At 45.3% G+C, this 20,475-nt stretch overlaps 1 protein-coding gene across 1 annotated transcript in view; it reads left to right on the plus strand.

Annotated features, from left to right (window-relative positions):
• Nucleotides 1-20,475, plus strand: part of LOC148522930 (uncharacterized) — a 79,629-nt gene that overhangs the window by 53,573 nt on the left and 5,581 nt on the right. The window contains exon 3 of the mRNA XM_088473570.1: nucleotides 11,219-11,329. Within this exon, the coding sequence (XP_088329696.1) occupies nucleotides 11,219-11,329 (111 nt within the window). The remainder of the gene's footprint in view (nucleotides 1-11,218; nucleotides 11,330-20,475) is intronic.

Below are 20,475 nucleotides of genomic sequence, written 5' to 3' on the forward strand. Positions count from 1 at the left end.
GTGTCTCTGGCAGTCCAATGCACCCAGACAGTCCTACAATATGTCCAGGTACTAATTAATTACTCCCTCTCTGAACTTTTTGTTGGTTCAACATTGTACCCTGCAGTTCTGCACATTAGGGGGCTGCTTGTCTACAAAATGGCTGCTTTTGTGCTAGGTTGCGGACACCTGAAATTAGAGATGTGCTGGCTCAGTTTTAAAAAAACCAAGCCCACCCGAACTTTCCCAATCCAAGTGAATCCGAGTGGCAACTCAGGTGTTCCCACCTTGCTCGGATTTCAAATCATCCTAGAGTCAGTTTCTTGTGGGTTTTGGATTCTATATAAGTCCCTCCTGCAGTGATTTGGGCACCATTTCACATTAACTCCAGCTTGGGCTGATGTCTCCACCTCCAGTGGCTGCTGCTGTGCTATGTCCACTCCATTCCTTGTGTCCAGTGGCTGCTGCTGTGTTCATCCACTCCCTGTGTCCAATGTCTGCTGTGTTCAGCCTTCCCACCTTTAGTGGCTGCTGCTCTGCTGTGTCCATTGCCATATGGGGGTGATTCAATTGTGTGCGAGGTTTAGAAAGGTGAAAAATCTCATGCAACATTTTGTATGACTGCAGGTATGCGTGATCCCGATACCTGCAGGATCCAATTTAAAAAAAGTGGTTGCAGGCTTTTTATAATAGAAAACCCTGCGGTGTGTCAAAAAATACAATACACCTGTCCTGGAGTCTCAGGTGGTCTTTACGGCTCCCGGTGGCCTCCCGTCCATATTGTCACTGACGAGGGGGCAGCTGGGAGGCACAAGGGTTGCTGGGAGATGTAGTTTTCCCAGCGCCGACTACTGGGGGTCACACTCACACAGGGTGGGTCACACACATGTGGGGTCAAGCACACACATATACACACACTTACAAACACTCACACAAGACACTGCTTCAGAAGGTGAGTAATTGAGAACTAATTAAGCTAATTGGAAATTTCCAATTGATTTATTAGCTCTCATGGGATGCTGCCGGGGACCCAGAGCAAATTGGTTTTGGATCTGGATTTTTTCTTAAAAAAATAAAAAAAACAGCTAAAATCACATAAAATTGGCCTTTTTTTGTTCCTACAGTATTAATAACCTCAATAGCATTTATTTCTACTCGTTTCCAGTCAATTTTGACCACCTCACAGCTCACAATATTGATTTGTTCATCTAGTTTAGGCCCAAAATTTGCACCAAGATAGCTGGCTGACTAAGCTAAGCTGCAGCAGTGGGCGGCACAAACACATGGCAGTTCAACTTCAAACATGGCACATCAGGAAACACTTTATTATTCAAGAGAGGCCTGAGGGAGTTGGAGTATGTATGTAGTTGAAGGTAGGGCAGGGACAGGAAGGGTTGATTGGTAGTAATTTAATTTCGTTTTTTGATTCCAAAGAAAATTTATGAGGGAGAAGGGGAGGGGAGGAGGCATTTACAAAAAAATGTGATACAGTATATTTACATCAGTGCTTGCCACAGAAGAATCCTTGAGCATGGCTGCTGCTGGGAGTTGATTTTTTTCATCCCAGAAGGGGACCAGGAAGCGTGCTTTCCAAAAATAAATAAACTATTGACTTAAATAATGCTTTGCAAACCTTCTGTTCTGTAATTGAATTTCCCAACATGTACAGTACAGGGACATTAAAAAAAAACAGTTAGTTAGTGGCCTTCAAATTGCCATTGTTCGCACTATCCACTTCTTAGATATGTGAATGTTAGAATGTAGAAGACCAAAAATTGGGTGGACCACACATGGCTGGTTGATCAACCATGGCGACTGGTCATAAGGAAGAGGAGGCTGCAAACTGGGTGTCATGTTATGAGTTGGCCATATGGGGTATGTTGCCATTAAGGGATCAGGCTGGTTATCATCAGTGGACACATTATTATAGTTGTTGTTATTATTTTGGGTTGCCATCTCCTGAAGGGTGTTTACCAATAGACAGAGACTACCTACCTATCAGCTCAGGCATAGACACTTCCTGAGGAACAGAGCTCTGTTCTCTGGAGGGTAGCCAAATAGGTGGGAGCCCCTGTTCCAACATCTGAAGCTCTTATCTCTCCACATCATCTATGATAGAAGAAAAATAATATTATCGGGGATATCTAGCTCCTCTTTCTGTACCCTGCTCACCCTTTTTGGACAGGAAGTCCAGGATGGATGGTTTGGAAGAAGAAGGCCAACAACAGATGGGGATGGTCATTATCAAGACCTGGTCCCCCCAGTGAGTGTAGTCTGGGAGGTATTGGTTGGCATGCAGGAAGCGGAATAACAAAGGCCTCCATGTTGTCTGTGCTTACTATTTTGTATTTCAGTTTGTGATTCAGGTAGGAATAAAGTGGGCTACAGAACACAGTGACAGAATCACTGGATGTCTTAGTGCATTCAGGCCAAATATGATCCATGAATTCACAGACAGATTCTGGACAGATGAATCCTTTGCTTGTAATAATCTTTGGTAATTCCTGGCAAAGGTGGGTGTTATAGCCAGACACTTTAAAGGCTGTAACTTTGAACTGCTTTATAGAAAACATGTGAATGAAACCTTTCCACACTGCAGAACATGATGGAGAAATCCCTTGAATTTCAGCACCTAGAGCATCTTTTTTCATGTTCTCTGTGGCCTCTCCTGACTTTTGTTTATGTTTTTGAATAGAACAGTTTTAGAATTTAGGATGTCTATAGGTTTGTAAATAAATATAGGCTTTAGTTTTTTAGAGCACATAACTTTATAAGCTGTTCAATGAGAACATTTCTGCTATTTTTAAGATAAAAAAAAACTTTTTGTAACCCAATAACTTAAAAAAAAGTTTTCATTGCAATATTCATGCAGCCCCTTGACAGACAACAGCACAGCACCCCTGCGCACCTACACCGATGACAGTGACAACCAGGTGTGGCTGACACACACACAATAAAAATTGTTTATTTATTATTTTGGGAGCAGCCCCTCGACAGACAGGAGTACGGCACCCCTGCGCACCTACGCCGATGCCACTGACAACCAGGTGTGGCTGACACACACACAAATTTTTTTTGACAAAAAACATATATTTTTATTTTTGTTCAGCTACAGAACTTGGGCCCAGAGCACAGATTAATCATGACTGGAGTCGGGCAGCACTAGCTTGCATCTTGCGTTGCTGGCTGGATCTTGTGCAGTATTGTGGTTAAGCCTAACATGCACGCACACACACACACACACACACACACACACACACACACACACACACACACACACACACACAGAAAAATATAAAAGACACTTTGATTTTTTTTGACTATATATATATATATAGAACACACAAAGTGCGGCACTCGTGGAATATAACAATAAAGACAATGAGGTGGTGAGTAGAATCAACGTTTCAGTTCAATGAGAACTTTTTTCAAGATAACATGAACAATGAAAAAACATACCTTAAATACAGGTAGTTACACCTCGTGTGAAGCCGCTCCCCCAGACCTGAAGCCGGATAATCAAATTTTGATTATTGGATAGTGCTAACAATGCTTGACATTCTGAAACAGAAAGATTAGGATGACATGGCACTTTATGGATTTCAGAAGTCATTAACTCATTCTAGTATAAGTTTTAATGCTGGCGTTGTACGACAATGGTTCAAAGGTAGAGCGCGGGCCCAAAGCTTTAAGTTTGGGAGGAATATGATCTTTAGGATACATAAACTAATCTTTAAAATATTCTTTGAGCTTAAGTTACCTCTGTAGAGTATTTTTCTCTATGCGAACATTGTGATGTTTGAAGTTGAGAGTGACTTGTTTTACGGTAATAGGCAGGTAGCTAACAACATTCTTTTATATTCTCGTTTTATTGACGATTTATTGTTGTTTTGTTGTGGAGAAGCACATGAGTTTCAACTCTTGATTGAGAATCATAGTAAGGGTGATTCACACATTAAATTTACATTTGAAATGAGTAGACAGGTTATTAATTTTCTAGACGTTAAGATTATTGTTGATAATCAATAATTACGACACTCTACTCCAAACCCACTGATAGGAATTTGTTGCTTCAGGCACACAGCTGTCATCCAAAGAATTTGATACGGGGGCTTCCCTACTCCCAAATGATCAGGGTGAGACATATTAACAGCGACCCTGTGAGAGCTATTTCTCAACTCAATGAGCTTATGGAAAAATTTGTAGCCAGAGGTTATTCATGTAAGTCTTTAGAGCAAACTAAAGATAAAGTTATGATGCTTGACAGATGTCAATTATTACCCAGGAAGGAAAAGAAAAATATATCTACAGTAAAATTTCCCTGGGTTAACAGATTTAATATGGCATCGTCAGTAATTAATAAAATTTCCAAGAAACATTGGCCTATTATTGAGTTAGATAGTAATCTTTATCTTAAGGGAAATCAGCTAATGCCTTGTTATTCACGTGGACGTAACCTACGGGACCTCTTGGTTTATACCAACATCTCTAAGTTGAATAAAAAGCCCTCTTCTGGGTTTCTAGCACAATCTAAAGTGGGTTGCATTAAGTGCTCTTGTACAATATGCCAATTTCTTATTGCAGGAGACTCTTTTGCGCATCCGCATAGTGGTAAAAAGATCGCCATTAAATTTCTTTTAAGCTGCAACACCAGTTTTGTGGTATATCAAATTATCTGCCCGTGCGGTCTTACCTATATAGGTAGGACTGAAAGGAAATTTAAGGAGGGCATGGTGGCGCATCGCTCTACCATACGCCAGGCACTTGAGGTAGGAACCAGTGAACAGCCGGTGGCCCGGCACTTTGCTATATGTAAGCATCCACTAACTAGTATTCGTTACCGTATGATAGACCATATTCCTCCCCTTCTGCGGGGCAGTGACCGAGCCTCCAAATTATTACAGTGTGAAGCACGCTGGATTGCTCGTTAAGATGTAGTTTACCCAAAGGGCTTAAATGAAAGTATCTCTTATACCTGTTTTTTGTGATTAAGGCACTGGTTCCTCTTAGTTAGGTGCGTTTAGGCTGAGTTTAGTACCCAAGTGTTGCACAGATGTGCATAATATCCTGTATGAAGAGTGAGTGGGGAATCTTTCAAGGTTTTGCACATTGCCCCGTATAGGGACGAATCAAGTCTATTCTGTTGTCTTAGGTCGTGCATTCAGTGTTGTCTCGTGGCACCTATAGTTCCCTATGGTGTCCATGTCTCAGTACATAAATGAAAAATGTATTATCAGTATGTGAGGCAGTGATTTTTGTAGTTGCTTCTCTGATGTATATGTATTATTTTTATAGCCGTTACTCCGGTAACCATGGTGATGGTATCACAGATATGGATGTCGCTTACTCACGCTGATAGCGTGATGACATCATCTATTGGTGCTGCCAGACAGGCGCGCAGTCCCAGGTCTGGGGGAGCGGCTTCACACGAGGTGTAACTACCTGTATTTAAGGTATGTTTTTTCATTGTTCATGTTATCTTGAAAAAAGTTCTCATTGAACTGAAACGTTGATTCTACTCACCGCCTCATTGTCTTTATTGTTATATGCCACGAGTGCCGCACTTTGTGTATTCTACTATCCAATTTCCGTGAGAGCACCGGCAGCAGTCTCCTAAGTTGTTCGGAGTGCCAGTCCATACCAATATATATATCTATATATATATCTATCTATATATATATATATATATATATATATATATATTAGTGGTGAGCGGGTTCGGATTTCTGAAATCCGAACCTCCCCGATCCGAGTCAGATCAGAGTCAGGCTCGACTTTTCCTGCCTGACTCGGATCTGAAATCGAGGCAAAACGTCATCATCCCGCCTTCCGGGTCTCGCGGGTTTTGGATCCTATATAAGGTACCCGCGCTGGAGCCATTTTCTCACTCGGCTGTGGACAGTGAAGAGGGAGGGTGGGAGTTAGGGCTGGCTGGGCTGTGTAGTGTAGTGTAGTGTAGTGCAGAGTAGTGTTGTGCTGTGCTGTGCTGCCCTGTGCTGCTGTTGTCCACTACTTCAAGGTCCATTGGGGCTGGCTGTGTTGTGCTGTGCTGCTGTTGTTAATAGGGGCTGTGTCCACTACTTCAAAGTCCATAGGGGATGGCTGGACTGTGTTGTGCAGTCAGTTCTCCATAGGGGCTGTGTCCACTCCAAAGTCCTGTGCAGTGTCCCAGTCCTAAAGGGGTGCTGTAGTGTTGTCCAGGGGGTGCTCTGTCCATCAGTGGTGCTCCCCCCAAGTGCTAAAAAAATAATATTTTTTGTGTGTTTGTGAATTGTGTGCGCAGTAGCCGCACGTGCATCAACAAAGTAGTGCCAAGCGTGTGCCTGTGTCATAAGTAAAGGGCCGGCTGGCTTGACCGTTAAAGGGTGCTGTAACCCCCAAAGTACACTCCAGTCCAAACCAAAAAAATATATATTTTCTGTGTTTGTGAATTGTGTGCGCAGTAGCCGCACGTGCATCAACAAAGTAGTGCCAAGCGTGCGCCTGTGTCATAAGTAAAGGGCCGGCTGGCTTGACCGTTAAAGGGTGCTGTAACCCCCAAAGTACACTCCAGTCCAAACCAAAAAAAAAAATATTTTCTGTGTTTGTGAATTGTGTGCGCAGTAGCCGCACGTGCATCAACAAAGTAGTGCCAAGCGTGCGCCTGTGTCATAAGTAAAGGGCCGGCTGGCTTGACCGTTAAAGGGTGCTGTAACCCCCAAAGTACACTCCAAACCAAATAACAAAATATTTTTTCTGTGTTTGTGAATTGTGTGCACAGTAGCCGCACATGCATCAACAAAGTAGTGCCAAGCGTGCGCCTGTGTCATAAGTAAAGGGCCAGCTGGCTTGACCGTTAAAGTGTGCTGTAACCCCCAAAGTACACTCCAGTCCAAAAAATATATATTTTCTATGTTTGTGAATTGTGTGTGCAGTAGCCGCACGTGCATCAACAAAGTAGAGAAACGTAAACTTGCCAATATGCCATTTACGACACGGAGTGGCAAGGAACGGCTAAGGTCGATCCCTAGTATGTTCATGACTAGTGGTTCAGCTTCACATGACGATGGAAGCCCTCCTCCCACTAAAAAAATCAAAAGAGTTAAGCTGGCAAAAGCACAGCGAAGAACTGTGCTTTCTAAGAAGATATCACAAATCCCCAAGGAGAGTCCAAGTGTGGTGGTGGTTGCGATGCCTGACCTTCCCAGCACTGGACGGGAAGAGGTGGCTCTTTCCACCATTTGCACGCCCCCTGCAAGTGCTGAAAGGAGCACCCACAGTCCACTTGCTGATATGCAAATTGAAGATGTCACTGTTGAAGTACAACAGGATGAGGATACTGGTGTAGCTGGCGCTGAGGAGGAAGTTGGCGAGGAGGATTCTGATGGTGATGTGGTTTGTTTAAATCAGGCTCTGGGGGAGACAGTTGTTGTCCGTGGGATGAAAAAGCCCATCACGTTCATGCCTGGGCAGAAGACCAAACATTCCACCTCTTTGGTCTGGCAATATTTCTATCCAAATCCGGACAACAACTGTCTTGCCATATGTACCATATGTAAAGGTGAAATAAGTAGGGGTAGGGATGTCAACCACCTAGGAACATCCTCCCTTATACGGCACCTGCAGCGCGTTCATAAAAAGTTACTGTCAAGTTCAGAAACTTTGGCTAAGACCGTAAGCAGTCCAGGGACACCTAAATCCCGTTGTCCTGTTGTATCCAAGCGCCTGCAAACCACACCGTCAACACCCTCCTCGTCAATTTCCTCCTTAGTCAGGATCGGAAGTAGTCCTGCAGGCCATGTCACTGGCATGACTGACTCTCCTATACGGGATTCCTCCGGAGGATCCTGCATTGCTACGCCTACTGCTGCCGCTGCTGCTGGGAGTCGTTCATCATCCCAGAGAGGAAGTAGGAACACCACTACTTTTACTAAACAATTGACCCTCCAACAGTCCTTAGCGAGGAGGATGAAGTACGACAGCAGTCATCCTGAAGCAAAATGTATAACTGAGGCCTTGACTGCTATGTTGGTGTTAGACGTGCGTCTGGTATCCGCCATTAGTGCAGTGGGATTTAGACAATTGATGGAGGTAGTGTGTCCCCGGTTCCAAATCCCGTCTAGATTCCACTTCACTAGGCAGGCGATACCGAGACTGTACAGAAACGTCAAAAAAAGTGTCCTCAGTGTCCTGAAAAATGCCGTTGTACACAATGTCCACTTAACCACGGACATGTGGACAAGTGGAACAGGGCAGACTAAGAACTATATGACTGTGACAGCTCACTGGGTAGATGTATCACCTTACGCAGCAACAGCAGCAGAGTCACCAGTAGCAGCATCTCAGAAACGCCAGTTCGTTCCATGGCAGGCTACGCTGTGTATCACCGGTTTCAGTAAGAGGCTCACCGCCGACAACCTCTTAGAGAAACTGAGGGAAATCATCGCCCAGTGGCTTACCCCACTTAGACTCTCCTGGGGATTTGTGATATCTGACAACGCCACCAATATTGTGCGGGCATTACATCTGGGCAAATTCCAGCACGTCCCATGTTTTGCTCACACAATAAACTTGGTGGTGCAGAATTTTCTGAAAAGCGACAGGGGCGTGCAGGAGATGCTTTGGGTGGCCCGAAAAATTTCTGGCCACTTTCGCCATTCAACAAATGCGTGCCGAAGACTGGAGCACCAGCAAACACTCTTGAACCTGCCCCACCATCACCTGAAGCAAGAGGTTGTGACACGGTGGAACTCAACCCTCTATATGCTTCAGAGGATGGAGGAGCAGCAACAGGCCATACAAGCTTATACATCCACCTATGACATAGGCAAAGGAGGGGGTATGCACCTGACTCAAGCGCAGTGGAGAATGATTTCCGTGTTGTGCAAGGTTCTCCAGCCCTTTGAACTTGCCACACGAGAAGCCAGTTCAGACACTGCCAGCTTGAGTCAGGTCATTCCCCTCATCAGGCTTTTGCAGAAGCAGCTGGAGAAAGTGAAGGAGGAGCTAAGATGGAGCGATTCCGCTCAGCATGTGGGACTTGTGGATGAAGCCCTTCTTTCGCTTTGCCAGGATCCCAGGGTGGTCAATCTGTTGAAATCAGACCACTACATTTTGGCCACCATGCTCGATCCTAGGTTTAAAGCCTATGTGGTGTCTCTCTTTCCGGCTGACACAAGCCTGCAGAGGTGCAAAGACCTGCTGGTGAACACACTGTCAGCTGAAGCGGAACGTGACACGTCAACAGCTCCTTCTTCATTTTCTCCCTCAACTGGGGGCTGCCAGGAAAAAACTTAGGTATCCTAAGCAACCCACTGGCGGTGATGCAGGGCAGGCAGGACCAAGTTTGGACATCTGGTCCGCACTGAAGGACCTGGCTACAATTTCTGACATGTCTACTGTCACTGCATATGATACTGTCACCATTGACAGAATGGTGGAGGATTACATCGGTGACAGCATCCAAGTAGGCATGTCAGACAGTCCATACCTGTACTGGCAGGAAAAAGAGGCAATTTGGAGGCCCCTGTACAAACTGGCTCTATTTTACCTGAGTTGCCCCCCCTCCAGTGTGTACTCCGAAAGAGTGTTTAGTGCAGCCGGGAACCTTGTCAGCGAAAGGAGTAGGAGGTTGCTTCCACAGAATATGGAGAAGATGATGTTCATCAAAATGAATTATCAGCTCTTCCAGGGAGACCAGCCTCCAGAACGTACAGAGGGACCTGTGGTGGTGGATTCAAGTGGGGACGAGTTAATACTTTGTGAGGATGAGGATGTACACATTGAAGAGGGTGAGGAATCGGTGGATGAGGAGGATGAGGATGACATCTTGCCTCCGTAGAGAAAGTTTGTGCAGGGACACATTAATTGCCAGCTTGTTTTGTGGGGGCCCAAACGAACCAATCATTTCAGCCACACTTGTGTGGCAGACCCTGGCGCTGAAATGATTGGTTTGTTAAAGTGTGCATGTCCTGTTTATACAACATAAGGGTGGGTGGGAGGGCCCAAGGACAATTCCATCTTGCACCTCTTTTTTTTCTTTGCATTATGTACAGTTTGGGGCCTAGTTTTTCAAACTGCCATCCTGTCTGCCACTGCAGTATCACGCCTAGATGGGTCATTTGTTTGTGCCGCCCACTCGTGTCGCTTAGCATAGCCATCCAGCTACCTCGGTGCAACCTTTTGGACATAAAAACACTATTGTGAGGTGTGAGGTGTTCAGAATAGACTGGAAATGAGTGGAAAATAAGGTTATTGAGGTTAATAATAGCATAGGAGCAGAAAAACCTACAAATTCTGTGATTTTAGCTGTTTTTATGCTTTTTTCAAAAAAATACAGATCCAAAACACAAAACCCAGAACCCAAAACACGGAAGGGTGGTTTTGGCAAAACCAATCCAGATCCAAAACACGAAGAAAGATCCAGATCAAAAACCAAAACACAAAACACGAAAAGTGGCCGGTGCACACCCCTAATATATCCCGGATTTTGACTAGATCCCAATCAGCATTTGCAAACAGAAATTCGGGCCACCCACTGTTTTTTACACCAAACACCACAAGTATCATCAGTATCTGCACATGCACCAGCCCATGCTAAGTGCAAGAAATCCATCTAAAACCGGCTTCCGGTCTCTGAACTCATGACACTCCTCTTAAATTCCCATGACACTCCCACAAATCAGAATAGTTTATTGCGATCGGATTGTTGCCACCCAGTTCCCACCCTGATATACCTATTTCATTCCAAGACAGATCTGGCCAAGTTCCATCTGATTTAGAAGAGGATGGATATACGCACAAATGTGTAAATTGACTTGAGATGAGCAGAGACAGGGGCGTATCTGTAATGGGTGCAGGGTGTGCGCGGAACAATGGCCCCTGGGTCCAGGGGAGCCCCGCACCGCACACCCTGCACCCATAATATTACTTACATCTCCGGAGTCCCACATCGGCGCAGGGGTCTGGCGCTGTAAAAATGACTGGAAAATGGCCGCCGCGGCCAATTTCCCATCGTTTGCGCATGCGCAGTACAGGGAAAATGCCTGCTTTTTGTAAAGGGAAACGAAAAAGAGTGGTATTTTTTTAAAAGTGCAAATATCTTATACTCCAGTATAACAGCCACCAGCACCAGTTCTAGGTGACACTTAGCAGGGATTACTAAAAACTAGTTATAGCAATGATACATGTATTAGGACCTGAAGAAGTCTGGGCTAAGACAACTAATTTTTAAATTCTGATATTTTCTTTTTCCCCTTAGATTGTGGTGATTATTGCAGCTGTGTTGCAGATTGGTCTAGGTATTGGTCTGGTTTTTACCGTATTCACCATTTCACTTCCAAGTGGTATCCCTTTCTGGGGCCCAGTGATTGTAAGTAACTTAAATACTGATATGTTGGAATGTGTATCTATTTCCTTTGTATTCTGTTTGCAGCACACGTAAGCATACTTGCCAACATTTTTTTCTCTTTGAGGGTGGCGATGGGGGGTGGGGCCTGACAATTCAGGACATTAAGCCCCACCCCTCTTAGTAAACTTCTGTGATTGGCTCAAAATTGAATAGCGGTTATGACCAAATGACGCGATTCATGAGGAATTGCATCATTAAGCCCCGCCCCCTACACAGAGATCCGCAATTGCATCGTAAATTCTCCCCATTCTTATATAGCGCACAGATATTCTGCAGCAATTTACAGAGCATATCTGGAAATTCACATCAGTCCCTGCCCCAGTGGAGCTTACAATCTATATTTCCTACGACATGTACATTTACAAACAAAGGGGTAAATATACTAATGTGAAAGTTTTTAGAATTGGAGATGTTGCCCATAGCAATCAATCAGATTCTACTTAACATTTAACTAGCACCTTCTGGAAGATAATAGCTAGAATCTGATTGGTTCCTATGGGCAACATCTCCAATTCTAAATACTGTCACTTTAGTAAATTTACCCATAGGTTAATTTGCACCCAACAAAAATTAACCCTACCAGTATATATTTGGAGTGTGGGAGGAAACTGGAGCACCCGGAGGAAACCCATGCAAGCACAGGAGAATATATAAACTCCACACAGTTATGGCTATTGTGGGAATTGAAGTCACGACCTCAGTGCTGTGCGGCAGTAATGCTAACCATTACATCAGGGTTTCCCAACCATGGTCCTCAAGGCACACTAACAGTCCAAGTTTTAAGGCTAGCCATAGATGGGCACAAATGACTTAAGTAAGCCCGAAGGATGATATGTAAACATGAGGGACATTAAACCACAAGTGTTTTGAGTTTAATAACGTGTTGGATATTGCTCCTTTAAGTTTAACTGGTCTTATGCAGCCAATGAATGTTTCATGGGGAGTGGTCTAAGAGTATATAATAGAGTGATGTATGTAAATCTTCCTCTTTGTTCCAGCTTTTTTCCAGGATAGGGAAGTGCATTTTGTCAGTTGTCATTTTTCCTTAATAAAACTACTGTATCTTAGTGCTTTCCTTCTCCTTCTCTTTCTCTCCTTCTGTTCTTTATTGTTTTTAGTCATTCTTTTCATTTACTTCTTTCTAGGGGTGAGGGGGTTCGGATTTCTGAAATCCGAACCCCCCCGAGCCCCCCTGATCCGATGTCGATTCGAGTCAGGCTCGACTTTTCCCGCCTGACTCGGATCTGAAATCGAGGCAAAACTTCATCATCCCGCCTTCCGGGTCTCCCGGGTTTTGGACTCTATAAGCGTCAGCACCATTTTCTCACTCAGCTGTGGACAGTGAAGAGGGAGGGTTGGGAGTTAGGGCTGGCTGGGCTGTGTAGTGTAGTGTAGTGTAGTGTAGTGTTGTGCTGCGCTGTGCTGCTGTTGTCCATAGGGGCTGTGTCCACTCCTTCAAAGTCCATAGGGGCTGGCTGTGTTGTGCTATGCTGCTGTTGTCCATCGGGGCTGTGTCCACTCCTCCAAAGTCCATAGGGGCTGGCTGTGTTGTGCTGTGCTGCTGTTGTCCATAGGGGCTGTGTCCACTCCTTCAAAGTCCATAGGGGCTGGCTGTGTTGTGCTGTGCTGCTGTTGTCCATAGGGGCTGTGTCCACTCCTCCAAAGTCCATAGGGGCTGGCTGGACTGTGTTGTGCAGTCAGTTGTCCATAGGGGCTGTGTCCACTCCAAAGTCCTGTGCAGTGTTCCAGTCCTAAAGGGGTGCTGTAGTGTTGTCCAGGGGGTGCTCTGTCCATCAGGGGTGCTCCCCCCAAGTGCAAAAAAAGGAAATGTTTTTTCTGTTTGTGAATTGTGTGCGCAGTAGCCGCACATGCATCAACAAAGTAGTGCCAAGCGTGTGCCTGTGTCATAAGTAAAGGGCCGGCTGGTTTGACCGTTAAAGGGTGCTGTAACCCCCAAAGTGCACTCCAAACCAAATAAAAAAATATTTTCTGTGTTTGTGAATTGTGTGCACTGTGGCTGCACGTGCATCAACAAAGGAGCAGCGCCAAGCGTGCGCCTGTGTCATAAGTAAAGGGCTGGCTGGCTTGACCGTTAAAGGGTGCTGTAACCCCCAAAGTGCACTCCAAAAAAATAAAAATATATATTTTTTTGTGTTTGTGAATTGTGTATGCTGTAGCCGCACGTGCATCAACAAAGTAACGCCAAGCGTGCGCCTGTGTCATAGATAAAGGGCCGGCTGGCTTGACCATTAAAGGGTGCTGTAACCCCCAAAGTGCACTCCAAACCAAATAAAAAAATATTCTCTGTGTTTGTGAATTGTGTGCACTGTGGCTGCACGTGCATCAACAAAGGAGCAGAGCCAAGTGTGCGCCTGTGTCCCATAAGAAAATGGCCGGCTGGCTTGACCGTTAAAGGGTGGTGTAACCCCCAAAGTGCACTCCAACAAAAATAAAACATTTTCTTCTGTGTTTGTGAATTGTCTGCACTGTACGTGCATCCTCAAAGCAGCAGCGACAAGCGTGTGTCTGTCTGTTAAAGGGTGGTGTAACCCTCAAAGTGCGCTCCACAAAGAATATTTTTTTTTTTTTCTGTCTTTGTGAATTGTGTGGGCTGTAGCTGCACATGCATCAACAAAGGAGCAGTGCCAAGCGTGCGCCTGTGTCCCATAAGTAAAGAGCCGGCTGGCTCATTTCTTAAAGGATGGCATAACCCACAAAGTGCGCTAGTCTCCAACAAAAATAAAAAAATATTTTCTGTGTTTGTGTGCGCCTTAGCCGCACGTATATATCAATATAACATAAATGTAGGACCAAACTTTCTCCGATAAAAATAAAATAGGGAAAGATCAAGAACCACTTCCTCCTAGTGCTGTTGCTGCTGCTGGCAGTTGTTCATCATCCCAGAGAGGAAGTAGGAACACCACTACTTTTACTAAACAATTGATCCTCCAACAGTCCTTGATGAAGTACGACAGCAGTCATCCTGAAGCAAAACGTATAACTGAGGCCTTGACTGCTATGTTGGTGTTAGACGTGCATCCAGTATCCGCCATTAGTGCAGTGGGATTTAGACAATTGATGGAGCTAGTGTGTCCCCAGTTCCAAATCCCGTCTAGATTCCACTTCACTAGGCAGGCGATACCGAGACTGTACAGAAACGTCAGAAAAAGTGTCCTCAGTGTCCTGAAAAATGCCGTTGTACCCAAAGTCCACTTAACCACGGACATGTGGACAAGTGGAACAGGGCAGACTAAGGACAATATGACTGTGACAGCCGACTGGGTAAATGTATCACCTTACGTAGCAAAAACAGCAGCGTCAACAGTAGCAGCATCTCAGAAACTCCAGCTCGTTCCAAGGCAGGCTACGCTGTGTATCACCGGTTTCAGTAAGAGGCACACCGCCGACAACCTCTTAGAGAAACTGAGGGAAATCATCACCCAGTGGCTTACCCCACTTAGACTCTCCTGGGGATTTGTGATATCTGACAACGCCACCAATATTATGCAGGCATTACATCTTGGCAAATTCCAGCACGTCCCATGTTTTGCTCACACAATAAACTTGGTGGTGCAGAATTTTCTGAAAAGCGACAGGGGCGTGCAGGAGACGCTTTGGGTGGCCCGAAAAATTTCTGGCCACTTTCACCATTCAGCGACTGTGTGCGCCTGTGTCAAAAGTAAGGGCCGGCTGGCTTGTCCGTTAAAGGGTGCTGTAACCCCCAAAGTGCACTCCAAACAAAATGAAAAAAATCTTCTTTTTTTTCTGTCTTTGTGAAATGTGTGGGCTTTAGCCACACCTGCATCCTCAAAGCAGCAGCGACAAGCGTGTGTCTGTCTGTTAAAGGGTGGTGTAACCCTCAAAGTGCGCTCCACAAACAATAAAAAAATTCTTCTTTTTTTTTCTGTCTTTGTGAATTGTGTGGGCTGTAGCTGCATCTGCATCCTCAAAGCAGCAGCGACAAGCGTATGTCTGTCTGTTAAAGGGTGGTGTAACCCTCAAAGTGCGCTCCACAAACAATAAAAAAATTCTTCTTTTTTTTTCTCTTTGTGAATTGTGTGGGCTGTAGCCGCACCTGGATCCTCAAAGCAGCAGCGACAAGCGTGCGTCTATCTGTTAAAGGGTGGTGTAACCCTCAAAGTGAACTCCACAAACAATAAAAAAGTTCTTCTTTTTTTTCCTGTCTTTGTGAATTGTGTAGGCTGTAGCCACACCTGGATCCTCAAAGCAGCAGCGACGAGCGTGCGCCTGTCTGTTTAAGGGTTGTGTAACCCCCAAAGTGCACTCCACAAAAAATAAACAATTTTTTTTTTCTGTGTTTGTGTGTGAAATGTATGCGCAGTAGCCGCACGTGCATCAACACAGCAGCAGCCCCAAGTGTGCACCTGTGTCATAAGTCAAGGGCCGGTTTGGACATCTGGTCTGGACTGAAGGACGTGCCAACAATTCCTGACATGTCTACTGTCACTGAATATGATACTGTCACCACTGACAGAATGGTGGAGGAATTATTTTCTGTGTTTGTGAATTGTGTGCACTGTGGCTGCACGTGTATCAACAAAGGAGCTGCGCCAAGCGTGCGCCTGTGTCATAAGTAAAGGGCTGGCTGGCTTGTCCGTTAAAGGGTGGTGTAACCCTCAAAGTGCGCTCCACAAACAATAAAAAAATTCTTCTTTTTTTTTTTCTGTCTTTGTGAAATGTGTGGGCTGTAGCTGCACCTGCATCCTCAAAGCAGCAGTGACAAGCGTGCATCTGTCTGTTAAAGGGTGGTGTAACCCTCAAAGTGCGCTCCACAAAAAATAAAAAATTCTTCTTTTTTTTCTGTCTTTGTGAAGTGTGTGGGCTGTAGCCGCACCTGCATCCTTAAAGCAGCAGCGACAAGTGTGTGTCTGTCTGTTAAAGGGTGGTGTAACCCTCAAAGGGCGCTCCACAAGCAATAAAAAATTCTTCTTTTTTTTTCTGTCTTTGTGAAATGTGTGGGCTGTAGCCGCACCTGCATCCTCAAAGCAGCAGCGACAAGCGTGCGTCTGTCTGTTAAAGGATTACATCAGTGACAGCATACAAGTAGGCATGTCAGACAGCCCGTACCTGTACTGGCAGGAAAAAGAGGCAATTTGGAGGCCCCTGTACAAACTGGCTCTATTTTACCTGAGTTGCCCACCCTCCAGTGTGTACTCTGAAAGAGTGTTTAGTGCAGCCGGGAACCTTGTCAGCAAAAGGCGTAGGAGGTTGCTTTCACAAAATGTGGAGAAGATGATGTTCATAAAATGAATTATCAACTCTTCCAGGGTGACCAGCCTCCAGAACGTACAGAGGGACCTGTGGTGGTGGATTCCAGTGGGGACGAATTAATACTCTGTGAGGATGAGGATGTACACAACACTGAAGAGGGTGAGGAATCGGTGAATGAGGAGGATGAGGAAGACATCTTGCCTCCGTAGAGCCAGTTTGTGCAGGGACAGATTAATTGCCAGCTTGTTTTGTGGGGGCCCAAATGAACCAATCATTTCAGCCACAGTCATGTGGCAGACCCTGGCGCTGAAATGATTGGTTTGTTAAAGTGTGCATGTCCTGTTTATGCAACATAAGGGTGGGTGGGAGGGCCCATGGACAATTCCATCTTGCACCTCTTTTTTTTCTTTGCATTATGTACTGTTTGCAGCCTAGTTTTTCAAACTGCCATCCTGTCTGCCACTGCAGTGTCACTCCTAGATGGGCCACGTGTTTGTGCCGCCCACTCGTATCTCTTAGCATAGTCATCCAGCTACCTCGGTGCAACCTTTTGGACATAAAAACACTATTGTGAGGTGTGAGGTGTTCAGAATAGACTGGAAATGAGTGGAAATTAAGGTTATTGATGTTAATAATAGCATAGGAGCAGAAAAACCCACAAATTCTGTGATTTTAGCTGTTTTTATGCTTTTTTTCAAAAAAATACTGATCCAAAACACAAAACCCATAACCCAAAACACGGAAGGGTGGTTTTGGCAAAACCAGTCCAGATCCAAAACACGAAGAAAGATCCAGATCCAAAACCAAAATACGAAAAGTGGCGGTGCACACCCCTACTTCCTTCCTATCATTGCTTTTACCTTTCCTTTCTGTCCTCAATCACTGTCCTATCACTGGTTTCTTGTTCTGCTGGGGGTGGGGTGGCTATATCCTGCCTAGTAATCAGCCTCCCCAGACCCTGGTCCCTGACTCCACAGTGTCCCCATGTTATTAGGGGCTGCAGGAGTGTTTCCCCTATTGATAGTTCTATCCCCCTTAAGGCTGCTGCTGCAGCAGCTTTGTGGAAGGTGTGCTAATGTGGGGGAGGGGTGCTCCCCCTCAGTCCTTAATGCCCTTGGTCAATGTCATCGTTGTGGCTGCTGTGGCTAGCACCATAGGCAAACTCAGGAGAGACTTATGGTCTTGTCTTAAACCCCCTCCCCCACCCCCACCTTGATGACCACAATAGATATAGCATATAATACTGAAGCTGCATTTTTCATAGGATCCCCTAAGTGTCACAAATTAAATAACTAGCACTACAGTCCCTGTTGATCTTTTCAAATGTGTCAGCCAGTAGTAAACAATTGAAAAGCCAGTAATGAATATAGTTGTACACCAACTAGGAGATCTGGAAAACATGCACTGTTCGGGGTGCACTGATATAGACCATCTATAGGATCAATTATTAATACTGAGTAATATACCATACAATACATAAGGGGACCAATCTGTACTTCTATGTCCAGAGCAGTGCACGGTTTCTTTTTCTGCTCTCCCCCAGATTCCCCAACTTGCTCAAATGATCTGCAATGGAGCCCACATATGAAATAAAAAGATTCATCTCAGACAGGATGGCCCTACTTCTACATATAATGGCTTACTGTGTTTGCGGTCTTGTATAGGATGGAATTACTTCATTCAGTACATTCGTATGATGTATATTATAGCTGGTTTTTAGTACTGATTATGCCCTCTTAATGGTAATATGTTGAAATTAAGAATTTGGGAACCCCTCTGTAGAAATTCCGCATTTGCCACTTAGCACTGTCCCCTTTACAAACAAGGGCAGTTAGGATTGCCCAAGCGAGAGGCACAGGCAGGCCCCTCCTATATATCGCAGAGTCCAGTAGTGGTGGGCTCTCCACTACTGCAGTACACAGTTACGCCAGCAGTTATTTAGTCTCCCATGCATGTAGCTAGGCAGTCCTGGCTCTGCCAATCCAGGGTGCTGCCTGGTTGGCTGAACAACACTGCATCAGTTATTACCAGAAGTGGGACCATGGTGCCAGGAAACAGTGTATATCTTAGTGCAGCCCCACACACACACTCCCAGTACTGAACTGAGCTAGTGGGGTATGGCAAGCCTGCGGGGGAATACTGGAGTGAAGAGTAAAAACAGCAAACAGTGGCAGGTTTTCTGCTGGGCACTGACGTCCCATTGGTGGAATAGAATGCTTTAGTGATGCAATATCTGACATTAAGGGATAGCTGCTTTGACACTGCCTTATTTAAGTATAGCACCTAGGATCTAACTGTGATCCCTTTGAATCATTGATATCAGTTGATAGAGGAGGTTGTATTATTTATTCTGGACATTTAACTTACATTGACAGAATACATGAGCTGCAGTGAAATTCCACAGGGTGCACAGCATATAACTGCAATTACTGCCCCGGGCAGCTATCACTGGAGTGGGGACACCTATGGGGAGCTCCATTCTCAGCTATGCTCCTACTTCACAAATATACATTGCACCTACATTAATGTGAGTACTACTATGCATGTTCTGTCTACCACCATTATTATTAATCCAGGTCCCCTAATAAATAAATAATAAATGACAATAAATAAATATCCGTAACTTCCTTAGGTTATAGTGCAAAATTACAACAACAGGCAGGCGGCCGTTATACTATGTAGTGCCGCTAGAATTCCGGAACTTCCGCTATGTCCGTTTTTGTTACACTGTCTTCCGTGGCTGTGGCACCCCCCTCCCCCCTCTTACCCAGCTGCTGATATTGCCTCCCTCCATACGCGGTCATCTCGGGCCTGCGTTTTTGACCCATTTGATAGCATCCCAGTCTCCCATGCCTGGGCCATCAATTGATCAGTCAGACTGGCCAGCCCTTGCTGCGCTGGGGGCATGGGTGAGGAGGCCTATTGCTCCTACCTTAATTGGCAGGCGGGTTTTTCTATATATTTGCAGTGTGCTACCCTGAAACCCGCCCTCAGGACCTTTTGGGCGTCACCCTAAAAAGGCTTGCTTCCGTGCTGAATCTGGTACCGTCCCCAGCCATCCAGCTGTCGTCAGCGGATCTCCTTAAGACGGCATCCCCTATACGCCTCGGTCATATGTAGCGCTGGCTACAGCTATATTCCCATAGGGAGGTGGTGGAGTACTCCTGCAGTAGCACTAAGCTCCAATTTTACTGATGCTGCTGTCGTGACTGGCTTTTTGAGCCTACCTCAACGGTTCATGGTGCACTTTACCTTGGCCGTTGACGTGGGTTACGTAGGGGTTCACTGAGAAAATGCTGTTGCTTGAGCTGTTCCACATTGTGGTTGCTCTAGAACTCTTGGGGGACCGCTTGAGTAACGTATGATTTTGTTGCGACACCCTGGGCGCGTTGCATGCGCTTGACCTCAAAGTTTATCCTCTCTTCAGGTTGTTCATTTGCTAGGATGAATAGTTCTGTGTTGCCTGCTGCTTAAAGTCCATTTGTTGCCAGACATGTGCCTGATACACAGATTGGGATTGCGGATGCACTGTCCCCAAGACTTTGCGCTGTTAGCAGGTGGGTTGGCTGGAATGGGAGCATTATATCTGGTTTCGGTGGCTCGGGTACTTGAGAGCTTGCAGAGAGTGATGCTGACATTTATTTGGGATCTGTATTGGCCATGGCTCTCGCTCGCTGTGTTACAGCATATTTTAGCAGTCGTATCTATTTTTCTTTGCATTATATGATGGGCTCGGCCCCTGCAGGTCTTTCATAATTTCGAAGGCCTGCGGGGGTTGGTCCAGGTCGACCCCTAAAGCAATTAACTGCAGGTGTCCCATTGATATATCAATGTTGCTTTACTTGCTGGCTGCAGTCCCTTCAGTTTGTTTTTAT

This window comes from Taudactylus pleione, unplaced genomic scaffold (genome assembly GCF_031769625.1).
Source record: "Taudactylus pleione unplaced genomic scaffold, aTauple2 ptg000136l, whole genome shotgun sequence".
NCBI classification, from domain to species: domain Eukaryota; kingdom Metazoa; phylum Chordata; class Amphibia; order Anura; family Myobatrachidae; genus Taudactylus; species Taudactylus pleione.